General features: G+C 43.5%; 1 protein-coding gene across 2 annotated transcripts in view; it reads right to left on the reverse strand.

Moving 5' to 3' along the window:
* ABCC4 (ATP binding cassette subfamily C member 4) overlaps positions 1-14,093 on the reverse strand; it is a 186,706-nt gene that overhangs the window by 98,454 nt on the left and 74,159 nt on the right. For both annotated transcript variants that reach the window (XM_052650310.1, XM_052650309.1), the window contains 5 exons: positions 12,393-12,482; positions 10,823-11,014; positions 5,976-6,070; positions 5,667-5,753; positions 451-547 (listed from right to left, as the gene is read on the reverse strand). In XM_052650310.1, the coding sequence (XP_052506270.1) occupies positions 451-547; positions 5,667-5,753; positions 5,976-6,070; positions 10,823-11,014; positions 12,393-12,482 (561 nt within the window). The remainder of the gene's footprint in view (positions 1-450; positions 548-5,666; positions 5,754-5,975; positions 6,071-10,822; positions 11,015-12,392; positions 12,483-14,093) is intronic.

The following is a 14,093-nucleotide window of genomic DNA, read 5'->3' on the forward strand; positions in this document are numbered from 1 at the left end:
TCTCTGCTGTGAGGGAGGTATCAAATCAACTGTAAGGGCGGTCCCCAACTCATCCAGGTGTGTTCACCAGTAGACAACTGGTCGTTCTGACAGTATTGAGTTGGCCAAAAAGTTCAAAAAGTGAATATATTCCTCAATAAAGTTCTCAGTGACAATGATAAATAAGTCTTCTACTGTTGCTTAAAATTGATCAAACTTTTTGGCCAACTCAATACTAAACCTGAGGTTGTCTTCTCAAAACAAGCCCCACGTAGGCAGGGCCTTATTCTCCTTCTGCATAGGCTCCCGCATGTATCAGACACAGAAAGAGATCCGGGTAGTAAGAAGAAGGCAAAAAACTGAAAGCTAAGAGGGCTTTGCCACAAATCCAAGCAGAATGACCTGCAGAACAGCCTGGCCTTCAACACACCGCAGTGCTAGCAATTCCAGAGACTTCTAGAAATTACTTACATCTTTTAATATCAGAATCTGACTTGCAGCTTTTAGGTACTGCAACTGATGAGTCACTAAGATTTTGATCTTCTCGTGCAAGGCTTGACAAATACACCTACAAATGAAAAAGGGACAGAATGCAAAAACACATTAGTGGAAGTCAGCCAAATTGTGAGCATACATTTTGAAAACATAATGAGACAAAGACAAGACAGCAAAGATCTGTAGTTCAAATACTCATATGAATAAAAATACAAATTAAGTACAAAGTGATGAATTCAACTAGGACTTCAAATTATTCAGCAACAAGTCTGAATCAAACCAGTCTAGCTAAACATGCATCAGCTGCTAAGTTGTTTTTCCTAAAGCTGATCTTAACAATTATTTACATATTTCATGATGAAAAACAGTGGAGCAATATTGACATTTCAAAAGTTGACTAAATTAAAATAGTAATTATTTTATTGTTATGTTGAGAATGAGAGAAGTGACTGATGTCACAGGAATATACATACATATTCCTTAGTTTCTTAGATGTTGCTTTATAAAGTACATATTAACCACCCTAAAAGTCATATCTTCTCAATAACCTTAGCCATACTCCCTTCCATAGATATTTCTTCCTAAGTAACATTAGACGGAAAATGAATACAAGTGTGGCCTTTATTAGTCTCTACAACATTCCCAGTCCTGTCCGGGAAGTAAATCTTACTTCAGTTGCACTGAAAACTCCCTCAATGTGAAAACGAATGGGCCCTGCTGACCACGGGCAGGGCTCCAGGCAGGTACTCTGGGAGCCTGAGGCCCTTGCAGAGCAAAACTCAGGAATCTGGGCCAGAGCTCAGCCTGTGAGTGAGTCAGATGGAGCGTCTGGAGGCAGCAGGCTGCAGCTCAGTCCCTCTCATGAGCCTGATGTCAGATGAGCGACTCAACCTCACGTTCTTCATCTCAAAACCACGCCAATGACAACCCACTCACATGTTCTAAGAAATCAAACCACCAATCCGCTCAGTGAATGTCAGCCCCCTTCTCTACTCCTCTCTAACCACGAACTGTCATGTGCTTTGGACACAGGACAGAAAAGTCCTAAGGGGACACTGGACCTGTGATCAGAAGACCGGGGATATAGACACATATGCCATCACTTCATTAAGTTAAAGAAGATTTATTTTTACCTTCTGACAAATCTTAGTTCAGCTTTCGTGCTAAATTTCTTGACCAAGCATACCTTTTCAGGTTTCAATGGAATTTTCTGCTACATTCAAAAATTACCTGCTATTAATCATTGAAGGCAGATGGGCTGGTAGGTCCATGATGGTGCTAACCACAAATTTTAAAAGGTTTCCTTCCTGACATTCCATCACAGATGAGGTAATATAAATAAGCACAATAAAGTGATCAGTTTTGATGGCTAGGAATGTATTCCTAAATAAGACTTTTATTCTGAATCTCTAGAAAAATAATCTTCCAAGTTTTTAAGAGCAAAGATTTCTAAGACATATCAAAAAAATTGACTCAGCGATAAATTCTTTAAAATTATTCCTATACAAGAGCTGTGTTAAGAACGGACAAATCCCGTAGTAGAGTAGATCAAATATGAACAAAAAGAGAGTCCCTATCTTCATTCATTCAATCAACAAACTTTGGTGAGGTACCAGGAACTGTCCCGAATGCCATGGATACACCCACAGGTCAAGACAGCAAAGAATTCTCAGCACTGCATACAGGGGGGTCGCTGAATGAGTATAGGAAATGCTCTATGCGGCTGTGATGTGTGCTCTGCGGGAAAGCAAGAGGGGCTGCTGTCTTAGACAGGGAAACAAGGGAGCCCTGAGACTCTCTGGGGAAACATCCTGGAAGAAGACACAGCAGGTGCAGGGGTCCTGGAACTGAACACGCAGGGCTGAGGCGCCTTCCTGCATTCACAGCGCATGGAGGGTGAGGGGACTCATAAATGGTCAAGTGCACCCACTGAGGGCTGTGGGAAGACAAAGGGCACAGGCGCCCCCTGGAGGAGCGGGAGGGAGTGGCAGGGCCGCCTTCGGCCTTCCTTCTGGGTCCTGGCACACTGCTCCCTGGCTCTAGGACAGAGGGACCAGTGTGAACAGACAGACAGGGGTGAGAAAGGACCCCCACAGAGCCAGCACAGCTGGACACCGAGTGGGTGTGGGGACGAGCTGGAAAGGCTGAGGCGGGCAGACACCAAAGAAGCCTGTTCTCTGTTTGAGGACCTGGAGCTGCTTCCTGAACGGGTGGGGGTGGGGGTGGGGTTGTCTGTGAAGGGCTGGAGCGGGAGGGTGAGCTGCGGAGACAGCAGCATGAGAATCCGATCAGGACAGACATGAAGACCTGGTTAGGGTTACAGGGGTCTGGCAACGTGGGGTTGAAACACATCAGGATCCACAGCAGGACACAGCTAGGACTGCATCAGTTCATCTAAGGCTCCTCCTTAGCTGATAGAACCCACTATGCTCAGAGCATAAAGTTGTAAAACTCATGAACCTGAATCACCTTGGATATAGATTCAAGACTAGAGGAAACTGTTAATGGCAAGAAGTGTGAGTCACTTACATTTAATAGAAAACACTCCCCATTACTAAGCTCTGACACGACCACCATCTCTCATAGCATGTTGTTCCATCCAATTTTCTAACTCGTTGAGAACATCCTCAGTTGCTGCTGAGTGATTTCCTAAATTGCATTCGTGCTCCCTGCCCTAAGTTTCCCCAGAGAATGTGGTTCTGATTGGCAAACAACAATCCAAACAAGCTTGCTTCTATCAAGTGTACATCCAAGGTCATTAAACCCAAGAGCTATAAAAAAAAAACTGCTCTGTTTGAAGGAGAACTTTTGAGAACTTCTGTGATAAGTACAAGAGGAACGGACAGGCTGAACTGCCATGATTCCAGGAGTGAGGAATGGCAAATGAAGCTTACAGCACTTGCACCCTGTTACCAAACCGATGACAAGGCACTTCTCTATGGGAAAATCCATCAGGTCACAATCAGGAAAGGGTGGGAAAGCCGGATGAGACCACACAGCTGGGAGCAATGCCACAGGCCCTGCTCTCCTGTTCTGAACAATTTAATGCTTCTTTGCACTTTTTATCGTGGTGGTGGTGGTGGTGGTTTAGTCACTAAGTCATGTCTGACTCTTGCGACCCCACAGACTGTAGCCTGCCAGGCTCCTCTGTCCACGGGATTTTCCAGGCAAGAATTCTGGAGTGCGGTGTCGTTTCCTTCTCCAAGGGATCTTCCCAAGCCAGGGATCGAACCCGGGCCTCCTGCATTGCAGGTGAATTCTCTACTGACTACAAGGGAAGTCCCTTTTTATTGTGGTAAATAAAACATATCAGTACATAACATGAAATTTACCACTTTGCCTATCTTTAAGCATACAGCTCAGTGGTATTAAGCCCATTCACACTGCTGTGTAAACATCAACACCGTCTGTCTCCAGAGTGTTTTCATCATCCCAAACTAAGCACTAGCTACACACAGACTTTGGTAGAACCTGCCCCATGATCCTGCTTAGTGGATGTGGAATCCCAGGTCCTCGTATCCAGAGCTCAGCGCTCCGCACACATCTCTCTCTCTCACATCTGCAGACTCTGCCGAAGCCTCTCTACTTTGCAGTTCTGGCTCTGCTGTAAATCAATCATTTCCCCGCCAATTCAAATGCGGACACCTGAGAATTCGGTGATAAGGCCTCTAAAGACATAATTGTTACCCCTAACGACACCAGGTCTAATCCAATCTGACTTGTATCTCCAGAAGAAAAGGAGCCTAACACAGAAGGGCAGGGCATGTGAACAGAGGAAAGCCCACGTGAGGACACAGGAAGGTGGATGCTATCAGAGGCCAAGAAGACAGGTTCCTCAGAGGCAGGAATGAGAGCTGAGCATCCAACTCTCCTTTTTCTGCCCAGTGCGGGTCCTTTCCCTCTCCTGGCGCACTGTCCTCCTTATAAACTAAGAGGTTTTGTACAGTAACATCTGTAAGGGAATTAAACTCAGTGCATACAGCAGGGCATTAATAAGTGCAGCTGGAAAGCTCATTGGCTTTAACAAGGTGAACAGCAGCAAGGGAACTAACTAACCATGGGGAAGATGCAGATACTGTTTCAGAAAAAGTGAGTTCATGAAGCTTTCAAAGAGGTCAGTCTAAACTCCACCAGAGGCCTCGGTTAGCGTGACTTGGACACATACACAGAAAACCAGAGTTGTTCTACTTCAGAGGTTCAGTGGCCAAACAAGAGCAACAAATTCAACAACAGACAAGAACAACAAATTCCAGAAACACAACATGAGAGTCAGGAGTTCAGCCAGATTCTAAATACCTGCTGCTGCTAAGCCGCTTCAGTCATGTCCGACTCTGTGCGACCCCATAGACAGCAGCCCACCAGGCTCCCCCATCCCTGGGATTCTCCAGGCAAGAGCACTGGAGTGGGTTGCCATTTCCTTCTCCAATGCATGAAAGTGAAAACTGAAAGGGAAGTCGCTCAGTCATGTCTGACTCTTAGCGACCCCATGGACTGCAGCCCACCAGGCTCCTCCGTCCATAGGATTTTCTAGGCAAGAGTACAGGAGAGGGCTGCCATTGCCTTCTCCTTCTAGATACCTAGTTTCACAATCAACTTACCCATACATTGTGGGTTTAAGTATCCATGAAGCAATGTGCAATGACTGAAGACATTCTGAGGTGCAAGAAATCATTCTCAGATTCGATACGTTATTAAGAATTTCTGAACCTACAGAATAATAAGCATCAACAAGGTCTTTCCACAGAAGCCCTATGTCAGTACTGAAAACATCACTTCTAACGTGTCTTAAAAAAAAAAAGATGAAGAAAATAGATTGGCAGCCAAGTACCAGATTACTGAGTCCCACTCTCTGATTTAAAAACTGTAAATCTTCCTCCTTATTTCAGGGGTCTGAATCCATCTACAGTGTCCAGTTTTCTACTGCAAGTAGCAGGAGGAAATCAGCCAGCTATTCCTCACTCCCTAAAGACAGACTCCACTGTCCTCCACACCTTGGAAGGACCTTCTGTATTTTCCTATCCTGACCTCATCATGATCAAAATTTCTCTACGATGGATCTTCTGCAGAATGAAGGGGAGAGGGACACCAGGGCAGAGCCAGCTGAGTCTCTTGAAGCACAAAGCCTTTCCTGAGCTCTTTTCCCTGATCGGTTCTTGGAAAGCAGAAGTAATAGGAAACAGGAGCAAACTCACAGTTCAAACAAGTGCCTGCTGACTTCTGCGTCCACTGCGCTGAGCGGATCGTCCAGGAGGTAGATGTCGGCATCCTGATACACGGCTCTAGGAACATAGAGAGACATCAGGATAAAACACCTCACACTCCCTGGGTCTTGTCTCTGAATCACAGTGGTGTCCAACAACTCCATGTTCATTCCAGGAGCCCAGGGAAGGGACCAGGACCCTGCTTCACACAGGCCCACCCAGTGAGTGGGATCTGCATGCTCACATCCACCAGGAGCCGCAGAGGAGGAGGGGCAGGATGGCAACTGAAACCCCATTCACCTTGCAAGGTTGACCCGGGCTTTCTGCCCTCCACTCAGTGTGGTTCCCCGGTCTCCTATCATAGTTAGATCTCCATCCTCCAGAAGCTGTAAATCCTACATGGAGACAGAAAAGGGAAAAAAGAAAAAGATTTAAAATGTGTTCTCCTCCTGCCATCCTAACCTTTTAGCCTTAGTTCTACATATAAATATTGTATGAACAGCAATGAGTATATTTCATAATGACTATATGATAATCTTGAATATTACAAAAACCTCATTTGTTCTGATTCCATAGGTTTTCACTGCATTTATGAATTTGACCATGATAACAAGAAGTATTTATTGAGGATCGATTCTATTCCAGGCATTGTTCTCTGCACAGTGAATTCAGGGATGAAGAAACAAAGTCCCTAGAGTTTCTTTCCATGGTATGAGACAAACGATATGGAAAATTAACCTGCATGTAAGTACTGAGGATGAGAAGGAAAAGAAAGCCTGCTCAGGGCAACAGAGAGCAAAGGAGGGAAGCGAGTCCACACTGGGGTCAGGAGGGCACGGCTCACAGAGTGGGTGTGAGCAGATCAGTGGGAGGTAGGGAGGGGGGCTTACGTAGACTGCCTATAACTCAAGTGATGCTGCCATAGCAAGCAGAGTTCATAGAGTTTGTTATCCACTAAACCCCTCAGGCATCATCCTAGAACACACAGCAGGACTTTTCTGCAAATGAAGCCGGAGCTTCTCTGTACTTTAGCAAATTTGGGAAGAACAGAAATGGCACAGTGAAGCCGCCAGGATAAGCAGCTTTCTGACCTTCTAAGTCTCAACTTCTTCTTCTATAAAATGTGCTGCAGAAACAACAGTCACTAAACTCAAGGATGCTGTCAGAACCTAAAGTGTATGAACACCCTCCATAAATGGAGAAAGGACATGGACTGATTATAACTTGCTACTGGTGAATGAGGCTTACTTTCTCTTCAAACAAACACTGAGACCCCATTCACCGAGTGGATCACAGCATGTAAGGCACATGACCACAAGGAGAAGAGAGAGACTGTCTCCATCATCACCCTCCCTGAAAGCCACAGGCGCGCACACACACACACACACACACACACACACACACAGGTTCCCTGCTCACTGGAAGCTTAACAGGGGTGCATCCAGTGAAAGGCAGCAATTGCTCTGTTGTGAAAATTCATCACTGTTTTACTTTAATTCTTGCTTTTGATTTTCTGGAGATACAATAAGCCAGTTTAAGATACATTCCCAGCCCTAAACACACACACACACAGTTTACTTGGTCTCTGCTTTACTGGTGACATCCCCTGCAAACTGTTCCAGTTTTTAATGCCTAGATTTTATGTTGCTTTGGTTTCCTTCACAAAACAGCACCACGCTGTAGCACAGCAATCTCAACCATGCTCTGGAAAAGGCAGTTAAATCCACTCTTCCATTTAGCACAGATGGGCCCCAAGAAAGGCTCTCTCTGAGTCTGGTAGCAGGACTCTGAGTAGGCTGTTGACTCTGCAAACTATTTATGGGCCAGCCACAAATGGGAAAAGCATTTCACAGGATTTGAAGTAAAAATCCAAGTCAGCCTAATTTCCCAGCCACCATTTTCTGATTAGGTAAAAGGGGGAAAAGTCTGAGTTCAGCATATAATACAATGCCTCCCACAGACAAGAAGTTTTTATTTATTTATTTCTTAAAACCAATTTCCCATGAAGAACAGACACACCAACTACAGGGAAACTAGGAAATGGCTCGTTGGTTTGATGCCATCAGCCAGGAGCATATGGAGGGCCCTTCAGGGATGCTGGCTTCTTGGTGTAGAAACTGCATGGAGCAGACTGCTGAGTTTCCATCAGAGGAAGGCTGGATTCCTGAGTCAAAGCAGGAGGACCCTGACTTTCATCACACCTGTAACTCCATTTCGCTGATGGCAGAGCACTACGATTTCCATTTTAAAGACGATGAAACTGAGACCTTGTGAGGTTCAGAAAAGAAGCCAAAAATCACATGATTTTTTTCCCTCCTGAACAGAGAAACAAACTCAATCCCCGAGCCTTATGACTCTTAAGCCTTGTCGTTTAAGCTCGACCCCTCCAGTTGACCAAACATTATTGGCTTGTTCCCTGAATTGTGTGGTGTAACTCATTATAATGTCACTTCGAATACTGCATCAGCTTAATTCCATGTTGCCAAATGTGATTACTTCATGTTTTATTACAGAAATGTTTGCAGCTCAATGAACTTAAAACGCTTGCTTCAATTAGATCTAGTTATCATGTGTCTAGTTGTTATTAATGCATGTGATACACGAAATGCTCCTTTTTCCTGTTTTATTTTCCAGGTGGGGGGAGGGGGTCACCTGTTAGAAATATTTTTGTTCGTATGTATGTATTTAGTTTGTATGCATGTATTTACTGAAAACCTGGTAGGTTTCCATTTTACAAAAGTTGCCATGCTTACTGCAATAAACCTGTACCTCCCTCATTTTAAAGGAAACAGACACCTCAAATTACAATCCAAGATGACGCTCTCCGGAGGACACACTTTTTTTTTTTTCCCTCTACTACACATGCAGTATGTCTGTACAAGTAAAAACACCCCCAGGGCACCTCTATTCTCTATGACTATCTTATGTCCATCCACTGAAATACGCATTCCAAAAGGAGATAAGCAGAGGCTGCAAAAATGCATTAAGTGGTTCCCAGCTGTTGTGCCGACCTGGTTGTCCCCTTGGTAATCAGAGTCATAATTGACATTTCAGAGCAGCAGCAAAACCTCTTGGAAACACTCTGACCCAATGTCCCCGTTTTGCTGCAGAAATGTGAGATGCCCAGACAGGTAACAGGACATGTCCAAAGTGACAGCAGCCGAGTGACAAAATCGGGGGAGGGACTCGGCTCCCTTCCTGCCAAGGAGCGAATGGGCACGAGGGGCCCTGCCTCCATGCTCTGACCACGCAGAGAACAGGAGGGCAGTTGATGTTTATAAACGTCACATCACATACATCACTGGGCAGCCCAGTTCTGCAGGGCTCCTTCCTACCAGAGTCTGTTACACATGCAGCCCCAAAGGTGTGTGAAGCCCCCAGGACACTCCCTCACATTACTGGTCCAATCACCCCAAGAGGCTGCAGCAAAGCATTGACCATCGTGGATCTGAACCTGAACTGCAAACGTAGAGATGGGGTGTTTTACCTCTCCAAGCTTCAGTTTTATCAACAACATAGAAAACACTGGTAAAACATTAATAACTCATACGCCTTTTTATGTATGCTTGCATGGGAATGACAGAGATGATCTGGACGCAACTCTAAATAAATGGAAGCTATTGTTCTTACTGAGACTTTCCAGGTGTCTCAGTGGTAAAGAATCTACGTGTCAATGCAGGAGACTCAAGATATGCAGGTTTGACCCATAGGTTGGGAAGATCTCCTGGAAGAGGAAATGAAAACCTGCTGCAGTATTCTTGCCTAGAGGACCCCATGGACAGAGGAGCCTGGTGGGTCCAGTTCACTGGGTCACAGCCAGCCATGACTGAGGAGGCTTAGCATGCACAGAGGCGTTCTTACTACTTTACATTTGCATTTCCCCTTTCCTTATAATATATTTTTAAAAAGCTACCTCAATCCTGCCAACCCTACATCATTTCTGCAAATGAAAAATGTATTTAAAACAACTCAGGAGAAAGAAATAGAAAAATAAAAGCAAACAATTTCTTACGTCCACAAAATCATCAAATACTACTCTATGATGTTCAAGCCACTGTTCAACCACAATAACTATTTCCTCACAGGTCTTCACTCCCACACCTTTGAAAGGCAGTCCAGCCTTTTTCCTCCCAGTATAAAAGAACAGTCGGATGTCCAGACTGCACTGAACTGACCCATGGGGAGCCCTTTAATGCTATTATTCCCTGATTTTTATAACCGAAGAAACTAACATAGCACCTAGTCAGTATTTACCTTTTTTCCTTTCCTTCCATTAAATTATCAATATACTCTCCTACTAGGTAAGCCCAGTTTGCATAACTGATTCCCTAATTTTATTTACTAAATCTCCATGTACAGTAAAATGTTTCGATTTCCATTTTCTGTGAAACACAATACCGTTTCTGAAAACAATCTCTCCTCCTGTGAAAATAGGCTGTATTAAGAAGAAATGGTAAAGGAGTCCTTTTTCTTTAATTACTAAGGAAAAGCAAAGTGGAGAGGAAAACCTAGAGACTGAAAGGGACCAAGGCGGCATCAACCAAGTGCAGGAGACAGATCTCATGTGGATTCCAACAACGGTGAAGGAGGTTTCCAGTGAGCTGATCAATAACACATAAGCGCTGATGAGAAAGCTGATGACAGTCAGGAATTTGAGTTGTTTTTCAGGTAAAATAATGTGGTCTCTTTTCAGTCTCTGAGAGAAAAACTAATGAAATATTTACTGACGAACTAATCTGAGGTCTAGAATCTGCTCCAGAATAGTCTGGGGTGGGGGTGGGGCAGGCAGAGGGCAGGAGTGGAGCTGCAGCAAGGCTGGCCACCATCTGATCCGGGGCGAACTTGGGGGTGGGGACGCGAGGGTTCATTACACAGCGCTATTTTTACAAAGTTTTGTAATTGTGCACTAAAAGAGAAGTAAAAGTGAATAAAACGGCAAAAGACGAAACAATCCCCACCCCAAAACAGGCATTCTGTGTTGTTACGACATCAGAATTCAAACAGTAGCATATGTGTGTGAATGTTCATGAGAAAACCAGCTTCAAGTATTAAGCAACAGAAAAGATCTTCTAACAGACCTTGTAGCTTAAACCAACAGGATCGTCATTTGAAATCTGAGCATATGCAACTCAAAAGTCATTACTCACCTTTTTCAAAGCACAAGCCTTTATTACTTTTTCATATCGTTCCTTTTCATATTTCTTCCCAAATAAAATGTTACTCCTCACAGTTCCTGAGAACACCCAGGGCTGCTGAGAAACATACGCGATCCTCCCGTGCACGCTGACCTGCCCCTGGCTCGGGGGCAGCTCCCCCAGCACAGCGCTTAACAGTGACGACTGAAACAGAGGGCAACACACACGCATGAACAGGGTGCACTCAGGACGGAACACGCCCCGCAGCACAGCCGACCCCACCCGGGTGCTTGATAAATGATAGAACCCTTTAATTTAGAACAGGATAAAGTACAGTTCTGGCAGTTGCAGGAAAAAAAAAAAGAAATGACACTATTGGTCTATATAAACTAATGAATGAATATATTCAGTTGATAAGTAACATGATTATTAATATAATACTAAAACAACCTAAACAGGCTTCCCTGGTGACTCAGGCAGTAAAGAATCCACCTGCAATGCAGAAGACCTGGGTTCCATGCCTGGTTGGGGAAGATCCCCTGGAGGAGGGCATGGCAACCCACTCCAGTATTCTTGCCTGGAGAATCCCCATGGACAGAGGAGCCTGGCGGGCTACCGTCCACGGGGTAGCAAAGAGTCGGACATGACTGAGCGACTCAGCACAGCATAACAACCTAAACTGCCCAATAGTTTCTCCCAAATGAAACGCTAAACTCAGCAAAGACTAATTAAGAATGTTTAACATCCTTAACCAACAAAACAGCCCAGCAGGATGGATGGTTCATGTATCTCATGTTTAATTCAGCTGTCCCTGAATCCCAGGCATCCTTTACTTATCAAATATTTGTTCTTAACAAGCTTTCTGTGACTAACATATCCAAAGATGATTATTTTAAAAAAAAACAAAACAAAAAACACCTCTGGAGTCATGTTTCAAAAAAGTCCATCGTATAGGAACTCATCACCCTTCATGTGCATATCCCTCATTTAGAACTCTGTGCTTTGTTCTTTCAGATGCGGTTCATGTGCACATATCATTCAAATCTTGTCTACCACACAGAAGTGGTGTGTCCGTGTGTCCCAGCCACACTGGGCTGAAATAATCTGTGTCCCCCGGAACTTGGTTGCCTCTGCAGGGCAGAAATGTTGGAGTCTTGCGCTCATCTGTACCTTTAGCTCCAGCACGTGGCTATACATTCACTACCCTGGGCATGGACGGGACCAAGTCATGTCATGTGAGGAAATGCTCAGAATTCCCAGAAGAGCCTTTCCAACCTTCAGTCTCCCTGGAGGGACAACAGTCACAAAAAGAAGACCCCTCTATCTCATTCTGTCCTGAACAGCCGTCAGAACAATAATTTCCTTCACTGACAAGTCAAAAGCCTGACAAGCAGTTTCCAAATGTGCAATGTGAAGCACCAAGAAGGAAAGCAGTGTGTATTTATCCAGATTCATCCAGCCAACACTGTTCTAGGCACCCTCAATTCAAAGTGATTATACACAGCTCTGGGCTCTACTCTGAGAATTTAACAGGGGCAGTTACATCAGGTGCATCAGGCTGACAAAAGGCGTCACAACTTACCTTTCCTGCTCCCACAGGTCCAACCACAGCTAACAGCTCACCAGGTCTGACAGTAAAGGAAAGGCCTTGTAGGGTTGGGGTGTCTGATGCCTGCAAATATAAGTTTAGAAAATTTTGTTCATCTCATTAAAATAACACAAGGAACTCTTAAAAGTGGAGAAAATAATATATCATTGATATGCTAATATAACCCATATTTTCCTCCTTCCTGTTTTAAGATACTGAGCCCTGGGGGCCTTTTATCCCCAGATATCTTTGAAACAGCATTAGTTTGCCTTTAGGAAGGCTCCCTCTTTTTACCAGATTTCCCTACGACACTGTTCCCGACAGGATTTAAGGACTGAAATGACAAGTCACGTGTTCAGTATGTACCTGCACGTTGCACACTAACTTACTACAATAATATACTTAATTGAATATCCAGTATGGGAGGTTTTTAAATCAATTGTGAATTTTCATTATAGCCCTTGGTTATGTCAACTTCAGTATTGTCCACAAGGTGGCAGAATACGTACGCATCATGCCTGCTCCTCTACTAATAGTTTGATATCTCCTCTCACCTCTATATTTTCACTTGGTAAAGAATGAGTCTTACTAATGCTCAGCAAGCAGCAGAGCATTTTATATGATATAGTTGCTCTTGGTAAATAAAGTCACATAAATGGCAGTCAAGGCTCCAATTTAAACAGAGCTGTAGTTTTCACACCAAAAACAAAACAAAACCAAGAAAAGGGGATTAAGTATAATATCATGGGTCAGTGATAATGCCTCAATTGTATACCTCTTACATGCTAAACAGAGAGAATAAAGTACTTCTACTGTAAAAGTACAAACAAACCAGGGAATTACCTGTGATGGTCAACTATCCAACACAAAGGAGAAAAACAAAGTATTCATCATGCCAATCACAGGTCATGTTCATGAACAAACTTAAGGGTGTATATGTGTGTCATTACATATACTGTATTCTTCACTGCTAATTTTTTTTAAAGTAGTTAAATGTCATTACATAAAATACCCAAAAGACTAATAAAAGATAATGTTCTAAATGAAAAACTTCTCTGGAAAAAATTGAACCAACTATAGACACATTCACTTACTAAAAAAAAAAAAAATAATTATTTATAATCATCAAAGTAACTAGTCCTAGATTTTAAAAGAGACATGTTTTCACGCCTTTCTTTTTAATTGACCCCTGGATTCTGTAATTATTTTTCACTCAAAAATACTTCACTAACACAGCATTGTAAGACAACTATACTCCAATAAAATTAATTAAAAAAAAAAAAGAAATACTTCATTATTTTCCTCTCACAACGGTTCATGAGTCTGTGGACAAAATACACAAGCATAGCCTCCTGTTGCAGCCCTTCAGTTGGTCAGGGCAAAAATCATGGACTTCCCTTCCTGTTTGGGCTTGAGGCTTTTCATTACTAAAATACTAGCCCCAGGTTTCATAGGAATTACAAAGCTATCAATAAGAGGCTAGATTTTAATACATAAGAAACATTTTTAAAGCACCCTCCAATTCTTTATTCTTCTCTCACATTTAGGGCTTCTATTTTACTATTTTTCACTCAGCTAAGACTAAAAATAGTGAACCACTTACAAACATCAGCTCCCTGTCACCAACCCTCACGGTCTGTCAGGGCCAGACACTGAATTCCCTCCCTGTTCAGGCTTCGGGATTGGGCACTGCTC

This window comes from Budorcas taxicolor, chromosome 12, assembly GCF_023091745.1.
Source record: "Budorcas taxicolor isolate Tak-1 chromosome 12, Takin1.1, whole genome shotgun sequence".
Taxonomy (NCBI): domain Eukaryota; kingdom Metazoa; phylum Chordata; class Mammalia; order Artiodactyla; family Bovidae; genus Budorcas; species Budorcas taxicolor.